At 42.3% G+C, this 13,253-nt stretch overlaps 1 protein-coding gene across 1 annotated transcript in view; it reads right to left on the reverse strand.

Annotated features, from left to right (window-relative positions):
- kremen1 (kringle containing transmembrane protein 1) overlaps positions 1–13,253 on the reverse strand; it is a 174,905-nt gene that overhangs the window by 43,544 nt on the left and 118,108 nt on the right. Inside the window, exons 6-8 of the mRNA XM_048556251.2 lie at positions 10,466–10,798; positions 4,470–4,634; positions 4,304–4,388 (exon numbers count right to left, since the gene is read on the reverse strand). Of these exons, the coding sequence (XP_048412208.1) occupies positions 4,304–4,388; positions 4,470–4,634; positions 10,466–10,798 (583 nt within the window). The remainder of the gene's footprint in view (positions 1–4,303; positions 4,389–4,469; positions 4,635–10,465; positions 10,799–13,253) is intronic.

Consider the following 13,253-nt stretch of genomic DNA (forward strand, 5'->3'; position numbering starts at 1 on the left):
AATGCCTTTGCTTGTGAAAATAGAAGTGTCAAAATGTGCAGCCTGCAGGTCAGTGTCTTCAGGCACTTAGCAAATTAAACCTTAAAGCTGCTCTTGGAGGTGACCAATCAAAAGGTAAGTTTGATGTTTTTGGACTTCCCCTGTTGTGGAGGCAGGATAAGCAACTTTTGGGCTCCGCATTTAATTTCATTTCAAGTCTGCTACCATTCTTACACACCCCAGCCCTTCTCCACAACCACCAGCAACTCCTGAGGAACACAACTAACCAGGCAGCTCGATCGCTGATAATGAGGAATTCAACTGTTTGATAGCAAGAAGGCTGTTGGCTGTGATCCTTTTATAAGAACAAGAACGTGTCCACAGCAGCAACAGTTGTGCAATGACAGAATGGAGATCAATGAGCCTGTAACTAAACTGGAAATGGCTCACTTTTTAAAAACTCATTTGCAAGCTGAGGGTGTTGCTGGCTAGGCAGCATTTATTGCCCATCCCTAATTGCCCAGAGGGCAGTTAAGAGTCAATCACATTGCTGTGGGTCTGGAGTCACATGTAGGCCACGACAGGTAAGGATGGCAGATTTCCTTCCCTGAAGGGCATTAGTGAACTAGATGGGATTTTCCAACAATCAACAATGGATTCTTGGTCATTATTTGATTCTTAATTTAAGATATTTTTCTACTGAATTCAAATTCCACTATCTTGAACATGGGTCCCCAGAACATTATCTGGATCACTGAATTAATAATCCACCAATAACATAATTAGATCCTTGCCTCCCACTGTTCTTTTCAACTTCTTACTGAAAACTGAGCTAGGACAATTTTATGTAAATGGTGATACAACCATTCATTTTTCATGAGCGTTTGAAAGCATGACTCCACTTATTTTAATCTTAAACTGCGATATTTCAATCCGGAACTTCTGTTATTATGAGTTGCTGCTCTGAGCCAATTTCTTGATGATTTTACCAGATCTCTCTTCAAAGACTTTTGTTTCCCTGAAAATCTTTTATACAACACCAACTACCTTTTGTTTTCACATATAGCTGCACTGAAGTTTATTGATGGCTGGATCACTTTTAATGCTGATATGCAGATTGGGTTCGTATTCTCTTCGGCACTTTTGAAGTGCAGCCTTTATACAAACAATGTTGCTTTACCAGTATGACCAGATCATTTATTAGGAAGGAACAGACAGCATGAGTTTATTTTTAAAGTTAAGGAGACCTCAGTGGTGCTAAAAAGGCTCAAAGATCGCATATTAAAAACAACTGATATTACTGCATTACAAAAGAGTAGAATGTAATGCATTAGTTGCATGGATCCTTGGCCAAAACTATTCTATACCATGTTCAGTTTGAGACACCACATCTCCAGGAAGATGTACCAACCTTGGGAAGGATTACAGTGTTGGTCAACCAGAATGGTATGCATTTTGAAGGCTTAAATTATAAGGAACAGTTCCATAAACCAGGTATATTCTCCTGAATATACAAGGAGGACAGGATGATCTGAACCTTAAAACAAACATTGCAGAGAAAATTAGACAGCACTTTTCTCCCCATAAAGGAGTATAAAATTCTGGAATTTTCTCCTAAAAACTTGTGACTGCTTGAACAATTGGACCATTCAAGACTGAGATTGATAAATTTTATTGGGTAAGGATAGAAGGAGATGCGGAGAGGTTTTGGTATCCCTCAGCCATGATCTAACAGAATGGTACAACAAACTCCAGGTACTGAACGGCTTTGTCTTGCTGCTGTGTTGTGACGCACACTTTGGCAGTACCAGAGGCAAGCCAGCAACATGGAGGAAGAATAATTGACCATGCATACAATGTTCTGGTGTCCACATTTTGAGGGACTGTTGGTTTGCTGCCAGCTGATGCACTGACTTTGCTTCTGGTTCACTTGTTAATGTGTCTTTGACGACACAATGTCTGTATCTAGTGAGTTTTGAGAAGATATGTAGCTCAGGTTGAGGTTCTGGATGTGAGATTGCTCGCTGAGCTGGAAGGTTCGTTTTCAGACGTTTCGTCACCATTCTAGGTAACATCATCAGTGAGCCTCCGACGAAGCACTGGTGTTATGTCCCGCTTTCTATTTATTTAACCAGATAAATAGAAAGCGGGACATAACACCAGCACTTCGTCGGAGGCTCACTGATGATGTTACCTAGAATGGTGATGAAACGTCTGAAAACGAACCTTCCAGCTCAGCGAGCAATCTCACATCCAGATGTCTGTATCATTGACAGCTGCTCAATGAAAACACTCAGAGTGAAATGGAGACACTAATGGCATCACTAGTTTACATTTTGGGGCAACAACACACCTCTCACATGTTTTGACTTCACCCAAAGGACTAACAAATCACTACACTGCAAGTATAGGGCAGCGCAGTGGCTCAATGGTTAGCATTACTGCCTCACAGCACTAGGGACCTGGGTTTAATCCCAGCCTTGGGTGACTGTGTGGAGTTTGCATGTTCTCCTCGTGTCTGTGTGGGTTTCCTCCCACAGTCCAAAGATGTGCAAGCCAGGTGGGTTAGCCATGGGAGATGCAGGGCCACAGGGCAGTGGGGGGTGTCTGACTGGGATGGTCTTTGGAGGGCTGGTGTGGATTCCGTGAGCCAAATGGCCTGCTTCCACACTGTAGGCATTCTATAAGCTGCTAAAATATCCAAGGGGATGGCCAACATGCAGCTTGCTACAATTCAGAAATTGATTTTAAACTGTGGATACCAAATGTTTTTCCCACCATCTCTCCTTTTCAAAACTTCTTACTTAGAAATACCCTCACAGTCCCGCAAAAGTGATTCCAGAGTTTGTCCCTCAACGCACCCCAAACATATTCCACATGTGGCTCATATTTCTTGTGAAGGGCTTCCTTACATCGACCCTTAAATTGTCCAGTATAAATGTCAACTCAAGCCCCTTTATCTTGTGGTCATAGTTTTGTTTGAAGTGGTACAACATGCTGTTTTGTTACTTACTGCCTTATATTTTGCTTCAGGGGCTCTCTAGCTGTCTGTCTTAAACACTGAAAATTCAAGTTCTTCCAGTTTTACCTCATAATTCAGTTCTCTCACAAAAACGGATCACTCAACTGACCTTCATCAAACAACAATCACAGCTTATGCTTGTTAACTGCACCAACTGTCATTATACAGATTACTGATAAAGACTTTTACAGTGCAATGGTCATGTTAGGGCAAAAGATCTAGGTTCCAGTCCCAGATGTCCCATAGATATGTCATGTGTCACAACTAAGCAGGTTGACTGAAAGCATATTTTTGCAAATTAAATGATACACCAACCTATAATATGATCATCTTGCCAATGATTAACATCTTAAATTGAACCCATTCAATACTTTACACATTCTGGATTAAATCAGTATCATCCATACATTTCTAACACATAATATCCTTCACTTAACATCTATGCTTCCACCACTGGTTGCTACTTTTATTTGTTATCTAATCTTTTATCAATAATTCCAATGCATTTTGTGCTTCATATTCAGTATTTTCCTGTAGCATGCCTACATTCTGTCATATTGAATATGTACTAAATCAAGCTGGATGTTGTATCAGAAGAGTTAGCTGTTAGATGGTTGGCTTTTTACTGTGTCAGCTTTTTCTTATTGTCATTCTGTAAATTCTCCAACATGGGTGTTATGGTCAATCTGATGGCACTCATTCAAAAATAACAAAGGTAAATCAAAGCATCGGTAATTATGGTTTAAGTATTATGTTACCACTATTGGTGACAGCATGCTTAGACAGTAACTTCATGGTGTCACTTCCAAAACATGCATTGGTTCATTTCTCCATTTCCTTAGATTACCCGGATTATGGAGAATGTTACATTTTCAGATGTTACTAAGAAAGGAAGCCTATTAACAACAATAGGTGGCGTTCAATCATTTATGGAAATTATAAACCAGTGAGCAGGTGGAATTTAATGCATGATGTATGAGTTAAATAAATAGAACAAAAACAGCAGAAGGACACTCAGAAGACTCTGAACTAAGTATAGTATTGGATAGTCATTGGCAATGTTCAAACTTGAGTCAATTTAGTAAAAGCTGGATTTACACTCTGTACCAGTTAACCCAGTGGCAGGGCTTTGAGACTGATACAGTGCATAGGGAGTACTAGGTTGACATTTTCCTGGCCTACAGAGATAGAAACCACATCTTGCATTCACTAACTGTGTCACCAGACAGAAATGCCATAATTACATTGGCTTTAAAATGAAAGCTGTCAAGCTTAAGATGAGGTAAAACCTCCTAAACTTACTTTACTGTTAGGTGAAGAAGAATCTTCGAAACCATCGCTATCGCTGTCAGTGTTAGCAAGGCTGCCAAGGCATAGATAGTCCACACTGTAAATAAGCACAGGGATGGTTAGTAGAGACCAGCAATGAACAACAGAGGGCAGTATTCAGTGGCAGACTGGCACCAACCTGGCATGTTCTGGTTCGATTGGCTGGGACTTGCTGTAATGAAGTAGAGGATCTTTGATGATCGGGCTGCATTAGTACCAGCACCCACTCTCTCGGTTATCATTTCTGATGTATTAATATCATTCCTGCTCACTGGAGGCTGGGAGTGAGGATTCTCTTTAATAGCTGTGGAGGTGACAGCAAGCAAAAGAGGAGAATTGCAATCTATTTAAATCCACAATAAACATTCTTGAAACATCTCCTACTCCAAATGATTAACTACAATAAACCACTTGAAAGCCTTATCTTCTGTTTGAGGTCTTCCTCGCCCACACAAGAACACTTTAGATTCTGAACTCCTTCACGAATGATCCTTTCAACCACTTCTAATACAAGATGCATTGAATTTTAGTAACTTCTCAATGATTTTAAGCATCAGTTAAAATAAAGGTATCAGGTCTACATCATGGACATGAAATACCAAGGCACAAATGGTTGCTGAAGTGTAACTTACTTGACCCCTTCTGTCCTTCTAAGAGGTAAATTCTAGCCCTGTTGTCAAAGCTCTTCATTTTGCACTGATCAGGACAGACCAAAAATGACAAATTTCAAAGTGGGTAGCAGATTGTCTCTTTTTCAGCAATACTCATATTTGGTATCATCACATAGAGACCTGATCTTGCAGAGGTTTTTTTGTCTTCTCTAAATGTTAAATTTGAAAGGGTAAAGAAATGATTTACGGGGATATCACTAGGATTGGAGGGTTTGTGCTACAGGAAGAGGCTGAACAAGCTGGGGCTATTTTCCCTAGCATGTCAGAGGCTAAGGGGTGAACTTGTACATGGTTTATGAAACCATGAGAAGCATGGATAGGGTGAACAGTCAAGGTATTTTCCCCAGAGTAGGGGAGTACAAAACTAGAGGTCGTGGGTTTAAGGTGAGAGGGGAAAGATTTAAAAGGGGCCCAACGGTAACTTTTTCATGCAGAAGGTGGAATGTGTATGGAATGTGCTGCCAGAGGAAACGGGGGAGGCTGGCACAATTACTACATTTAAAAGGCATCTGGATGAACATATGAATAGGAAGGGTTTCGAGGGATAAGGGCAAAATCCTGGCAAGATTAGTTTCAGATATCTGGTCGAGATGGACGAGTTAGACTGAAGGGTGTCTTTCCATGCTGTACATCTCTATGACTATGTGAATAAATTTTTAATTCATACTTCATGAATGAAGCTTAGTTTTTGAAATGGCAATTGATATGGATGGCTGACCTTTCATGAAGGCACTGAGAGTGAGTTCTCCAGTACATCTTGTAGAGACTCAGCTAGACATTGACCATTCAGGCACTTTAATAATTTAAAGGCATAATTCAAGGGAACTCACATGAATCAGACTGAAAGTTTTTCATTGCCTTAAAACAATAAAGATAAGCAAGGCTTGAAAAGGAGAGAAGGCAGAAAGTATTTTTTTATCTTGCTTAGAGACAAAAAAACTGCAGATGTTGGAATCCAAGGTGGACAAACAGGAGGCTGGAAGAACACAGCAAGCCAGGCAGCATCTGGAGGAAAGAAGCAGTCAATGTTTTGAAGAAGGGTAATACCTGAAACATTGACTGTTGCTTTCCACTAGATGCTGCCTGTCCTGCTGTGTTCTTCCAGCATCTTGTTTTTCTCTTGCTGTTGGCAACAGGAGTAACTGCCTTTGAAGCAGTTGAAAATAGCGAGTTTTGAGAAGATTTGTAGCTCAGGTTGAGGTTCTGGATGTGAGTTTGCTCGCTGAGCTGGAAGGTTAGTTTTCAGATGTTTCGTCACCATTCTAGGTAACATCATCAGTGAGCTTCCGATGAAGCCTCTTCGTCGGAGGCTCACTGATGATGTTACCTAGAATGGTGACGAAACGTCTGAAAACTAACCTTCCAGCTCAGCGAGCAAACTCACATCCAGCAGTTGAAAATAATTAATTTAATATCGATTCCAATAACAGCATTTAGCCTGGCAAGACTTCACTACTTCAGATACTACCCTTGAAGTACTTACATTATTCATCCATTACAATTCTGCCCCACATTTTCACCAAAGTGAGATTATACAAGAATGCGATATTTACAACATTGTATGATGCACGGATTAGAAACCAGTCTTTTTAATTGAGTGAATGCAGGGAAACTTCAAGAATAGGTTTATCAAATATTTCAGATGTGGCTCCTTAAACATTAATTACTCTCACATGTAAACGTCTAGATCAAGAGAATATTCTTTGCTCTTTGTACTTTATAGAGATAGTATCATTAGATTGGGGAGGAGGTCAGGAGACTCACAGCTGCCAGAATGAATACCCTGAAGCTGTCAATTTCTTTTGCTTACATCAGTAATTTCTTGTCTGTTCACAGTAAGTTGCTGAAGGGCAGACCTGGTGCTTGTTTGGCAGGACATTAGTAAACTATCACAAAGCAATAAATTAAATAAGAATGTAAGAAATACGAACAGGAATAAACTCTTCAAACCTGTTCTACCATTCATCGGTGGCACAGTGATTAGCACTACTGTCTCACAGCGCCAAGAACCTGGGCTTGATTCCACCCTTGGGTGATTGGCTATCTGTATGGAGTTTGCTCATTCTCCCTGGGTTTCCTCCAGATGCTCTGGTTCCTTCCCATAGTAAAAAGACGTGCATGTTAGGTGGATTGGCCATGCTAAAATGTCCAGGGATGTGCAGGTTAGGTGGATTAGCCATGCAAAATGCAGGGTAACAGGGGTAGGGTAGCGGGGATGGATCTAGTTGGAATGATTTTTGGAGGACCAGTGTGGACTCAATGGGCCACGTGGCTTGATTTTACACTGTAGGGATTCTAATGCAATCTACCTTTACCCACTCCCTGTGTACCTTCATTCCCTAATAGGTCAAAACTTGGTCCACCCCCAAACCTAAATATATTCAATAATGGAAAATACATGAACCTCTAGAATAGAGAATTTCAAGGTTCACAACCTTTTGAATGGAAAAATTTCTCCTCGATTTAGTCTGAAACAATTGCCTCCTATCCCTGAGATGGTGCCTCTAGCTTCTGTATTCTCATTTGAAAATACAAAACAGGAGATGAAGTGGGCCCTGAAGCTTGCTGCGCCATTCAATACAATAATGGGGCTGAGTTCTTTGTGTTTCACATTTCACATTTCCATCAATCTCCAATAATCTTCTATTTTCTGCCTAACAAGAACCTATCCACCTCTACCTTAAAAGTAGTCAATGGCTCCATTGCCATCTGAGGCAGAGAATTCCAAAGTCACACTATCCCTAGAGGAAAAATCCTTCTTGTCTCTGCTGTGGATGGGACGGTGAGCTGTGTGGAGGATGCAGAGATGCTTCAGAGATGCTGATTTGGACAGACTGAGGGAGTGGCGAATGCATGGCTCTTTAAACGTAATGTGGATAAATGTGAGGTTATCCACTTTGGTAGCAAAAGCAGGAAGATAAACTATTATCTGAATGGTAAGAGATTGGGAAAGGGAGAGGTGCAACGAGATCTGGGTTCCTTGTACTCAAGTTTTTAAAAGTAAGCATTACTGATGCAGCAGGCAAGAAGGCAAATGGTATAATGACCTTCATAGTCAGAGAATTTGAGTATAGCAGCAGGGATGTTTTGCAGAATTGTAAAGGGTCTTTGTGGGTCACACCTTGAGTATTATATACAGCACTGGTCTCCTTATCTGAGAAATTATGTTCTGGCTATGAAAGGGCTGCATTTAAGGTTTACCAGGCTGAGTGCTAGGGTGGCAGGATAGATCTAATAAGAGAACCTGGATCAATTAGGACTAAATTAGCAGAAGTTTAGAAAAACGACGGGAGATTTCATAGAAACCTATATAATCAAACAGGACTAGACGAGGTAAATACGGGAAGGATGTTCTAATTTAGGGAGCTCTACACCAGAGCTCACAGTTTAAGGATATGAGGTAGGTCATTTAGGACTGAGAGCAAGGAGGAATTTCTTCCCCCAGAGAGTGGTAAGCCCTGAGTATCATCAGGACTACTCTATTCCCTTCTCCAGTTTATTCATCTTTTAGAAATGTTGGAATATTTATTTCCTAACATTGGTCACCTTGTAACTACGGACACAATTTAATGGTTGGCAGTGTTTCCCTCCCTAGCAAAGACACTTCTCTATCAAAGCTGACTGCTGTCCTGCTACTTAACATTTGGAGGAGTGTTAATAGGCTGAAAGCGAGGTGTCCAGCCCTGAAGACATCTGTCTCAGACAGCTGACTGCAGTTAGGGGGTGCTGGCAAATCCATTCCAGTGCAAGGATACATACTGGGGTTGGGGGTTTTTAGCAGGGATAGGGGGGAAATATCCAAAGGGGATGTTAGCCGGGGGGTGAGCTGAGTGAAGAAGCTGGAATGTGAGGAAGCACTGGGGAGGGGGTCCTTGACAGGGGGACCTGCACTGTGGGGGTGGGGCAGACTTTAAAGGGGGCATGAGGATTGTGAAGCTGTGCCAATGAGGAGAGGTACTCTCAGCACCTCCCTATTTCACGTCCAATGCCTGAACAGAATAATATGCCAGGTCCCCCGCAACACACACAACATAGCAACCTCCTCCCCCTTGCCAGACAAACATTGGTCCATACGTGCTATTAACTGGGCAATAATTGCTTACTTAATAATCTCAACTGGGGCAATATCGATCTCAACCACTTAGGAGAGGTTTTGGTGCAGGGGGTGGGGGGAAGCAGGCCAGTAGTGGCGGGAGGCCACCTGGGTAATTTTACAGGCACAGCCACGTAGAAACCCACCAAAGGCCTGCTCCATGTTTCTGCAATGATGGTTGCAAGACAACCATTTTTCTCTTGCACTGAAGAAGTGCCATACTGGACGAGAAACATTAACTCAGTTTCTCTCTCCTTAGACCCTGTCGGGCCTGCTGGGTTTCTTCAGCATTTTCTGTGTATGTTTCCCTTATCTCTATTGATCTTCCTTATGAACATGCATTGAGATAAAGTGCCTTTAATTTTTTTAAAGCACTATTCTTAACATCGAACTGATTTGCTGATGCACTATTAATGCTCAGCTCTCTGACCCTTCCTGTTAACTTTGCTTGTTTTTACCCAAATAACCGCACTGCAACATTGCATCAACTTTTCTCATTTGGTATCTAAATCTTCCTTCACCTGACCCCTTCACTCCTCCCCTAATTCTTGTCTCGGTTTAATCCTCTATTCACAGCGCTCACTATATAATTCTCTAGAACACTGATCACAGCCTGGTTAAATCATAGAATCCCTATAGTGTGGAAGCAGACCATTTGGCCCATTGAGTCCACATTGGCCCTCCAAAGAGCATCCCATCCAGATCCACCTCCCTACCCTTTCCTATCCCTGTAACCCTACATTTCCCATGGCTGATCCACCTAACCTGCACATCTTTGGATTGTGTGAGGAAATCAGAGCACCTGGTGGGAACCCACAGGGAGAATGTGCAAGCTCCACACAGACAGTTTCCTAAGGGCGAAATCGAACCCGGGTCCCAGGCGCTGCAAGGCAGCAGTGCTATCCACTGTGTCACCACTAAAGGGAGGGTAGTAAAGTGGGGCCCATCCCAATGAAAAAGCCCCCTTTGTCCCTTGCATTAGTCCAGGGTTCAGTAAATTAAAACCTCTCCTTCCCATACCACTCTATGAGCCATGCATTAAATTAGCTAATCAATATTCGTAACATTCACCATGACACCCAAGGATATGGGAGAAGTGCAGGAAATTGGCGTTAGTGCACCTTTTTCAGTAGTTATTGTCAGTGCAGAGCCGGTGAGCCAAAGGGCCTTGTCTGCGCTGTATGACTCTATGGTTTGACCCTCGGAGATTATTCCCTTTTCATTTCCATGTTTTGATTCAGACGCCAACTTCACAAACTCACTACGTCATCGATTCCTCCGTGGACCAAGCCAACCGGTTTCTCTCAGCACCCCCACTCCCCGCCCCCAATGCCCCCCTCACTCTAAAGGCACCTCAGGAGTCCCACTTGCCTCTGTACAAGACGGCGAATCCCTCAGCTTGGTTAACCCGGTCCGAGTAAAAGTACAAGATGACAAAGCTGGCCGACACGTTCAGGGTGTCATAGGGCCGGTTCCTGCCATCAAACCGGGCGAGAACGTCATTGCTGCGGCCATCCAGAAACTCCACCATGTCACTTGAGTCACGGATGTCAAACAGGGTGAAGTCGAACCGGATGAGGGACGCCCCGGGCACCTGAATGGTCCAGTAACACACCCTGCTGCTGGCGTAGTTGTCGGGGAAATCTGGAGAGTAAATGATGCCAGCGTCCATCGAGTAATTCCCACCACAAGCCCCGATCTTTGCTGCAAGAGAGAGGGGAACAAGTATGAGGCCAACTCAGGGCTTCAACCAACAGCTCATTCATTTATCACTCACTGGCTTCTGCCTCCTCATTGGCAAAGTAAAGGTTAAACTACTGGGGAGCAATTGAAGTGAAAGGCCTAAGCAATGTATAGCCCTCTTCTGGTGCAGTGGTAGTGCTCCTACCCCTAGACTGGGAGGCTTGGGTTCAAGCCTACCTGCTCCAGAGATATGTAATAACATATCTGATTAGGAAAAGAGGTTAAATCAGGAAAAAACAACACTAATGGAAGGAAGAATTGAGAAGCGTATATATATATATATGGCATCTTCTTTTCAAGCTACAGCAAGAATCTGCACTTGGAATTGAGCCATTTCTTTCGGAAAGAAATGGAACTGACCAAACTGGGTGTGAGGTTTAGTTTAGGTACATTTTCTGTACAACTTCTGCGGCCATTGAACAGAAATCGCATTGTAAGGCGGCACAATGGTGCCTCAGAATAAATGTGACCCTGTTTAATCACTGGCGCTGTTCCCCAGCTGGCATGTCACCAGTCCTGGCATGATATCGAGGGTGGCAGGGAGGGGAACTGGGTAACTCACAGGAAATTTGGAGAAATCAGGGCCTGGAGTCCTCCAGTATCTGAATGAGGACACGCACTTAACAATTCGTTGCGCAGCTTGCAAGAGTGATTTTCCTGTAAAGAATAGCTTCAGGAAAAGGATAATGCAATAAAAATACTCATTCCCCCTACTTGGTGGTATAATGAGTGAAACAAAGCAGGACGTTCATTTATGTGGTGCTTTTAACTATCTTAGGATATCCAAAAGTATCTTCCAGCCAATGTGATATTTTTGAAGTGTAGTCATTAATGTCATAGATGAGATGCATCAGCCAGTTTATGCACTACAAGCTATCCCAAACAACAATGTGATAAAAAAAACAGATGATCCGACCTTTAAGTGCTGACTGAGGGTTAAATATTGGCCACAGTACTGAAAGGAACGCCTTTGTTCTTTTTCAAAGTAAATGCCAAGGGATCTTTTAAGTGCCCCAGAGAGGGTAGACTGTCTCAGTTCAATATCTCATTTGTAAGACTACACTGCACTTATGACACTGTAGAATTCCCTCAGTACTGTACTGAGGTCAGCCTACATCCTGTGTTCAAGTCCATGCAGTGAGACCTGGATTCAATACCTTCCGATTCAGTGAGAGTGCTGACACACGCCAATCCAGAACTAAATAAAAACCAAAAGAACTGCGGATGCTGTAAATCAGGAACAAAAACAACATTGCTGGAAAAGCTCAGCAGGTCTGGCAGCATCTGTGAAGGAAAAATCAGAGTTAACGTTTCAGGTCCAAACTCTGTATTTTTCTTTCACAGATGCTGCCAGATCTGCTGAGCTTTACCAGCAACTTTGTTTCTGTTCCAGAACTAACTAAACATAGTCTATAAACCATAATGTTCTCAGTCCACCAGCTGGAAGCACAACCCAGTATGGCACATAGAAACACCATCAGCACTATAAGAATTGAAGGAAACCATTGTTAGTAAGGAGGTTTCATGGTGGAAATTAATGAGACCAAAAATTGTTAAGTCCGTAGGACCTGATAACACATCCCAGAGTGTTGAAAGAGGTAGCTTTGGAAACAGTGGATGCATTGGTGATCGCCTTCTAAAATGTTATGGATCCTAGAATGGTCTTTGCGGACCAGAAGGTAGCAAATGTCTCTGTTTAGGAAGGGATAAAGAAAAAAAATGGAGAACCATATACCCGTTAACCTTAAATAGAAGTGAAAATGCTAGAACCTATTATAAAGGATGGGATGATTGGACACCTGGATAATAGTGATCTGATTGGACACACTCAGCGTGTAATTGTGAATGGGAAGGCATGTTTGACAAGATGGTTGGAGTTTTCTGAGTATGTCACTCACAGAATTTAAAACAGACACTAAAGTATCTGAGAAAGTGAGTAATGAAGAGGACATATAGAGTCTACAAAAGGATATCGATAGGTTAAGTGAGAGGGCAAAGATCTGGCAAATGGAGTACAATGTGGAAAAATGTGAAATTGTCCATTTTGGTGGAACGAATGAAAAAGAAGCACATTATCTAAATGGTGAGAAGTTGCACAGCTCTGACATGCAGAGAGATCTGGGTGTCTAAATGCATAACTGGCAGAATAATAGTGTGCAAGTCCAGCAAGGCTAATAGAATGGTATGTTTTATTGTGAGGCGAATTGAATGCAAGAGTGGGGAGATTATGTTTCAGTTACACAAGGACTTCTGTAGTACTATGTACAGCACTGGTCACCATACTTACAGAAGGATGTAAATGCATTTGAAGCAATTCAGAGATGGTTTACTTGAATAATATCTGGAATGAGTGATTAGATTAGATTAGATTCCCCACAGTGTGGAAACAGGCCCTTTGGCCCAACAAGCCCACACT

This window comes from Stegostoma tigrinum, chromosome 26 (genome assembly GCF_030684315.1).
Source record: "Stegostoma tigrinum isolate sSteTig4 chromosome 26, sSteTig4.hap1, whole genome shotgun sequence".
Taxonomy (NCBI): Eukaryota; Metazoa; Chordata; class Chondrichthyes; order Orectolobiformes; family Stegostomatidae; genus Stegostoma; species Stegostoma tigrinum.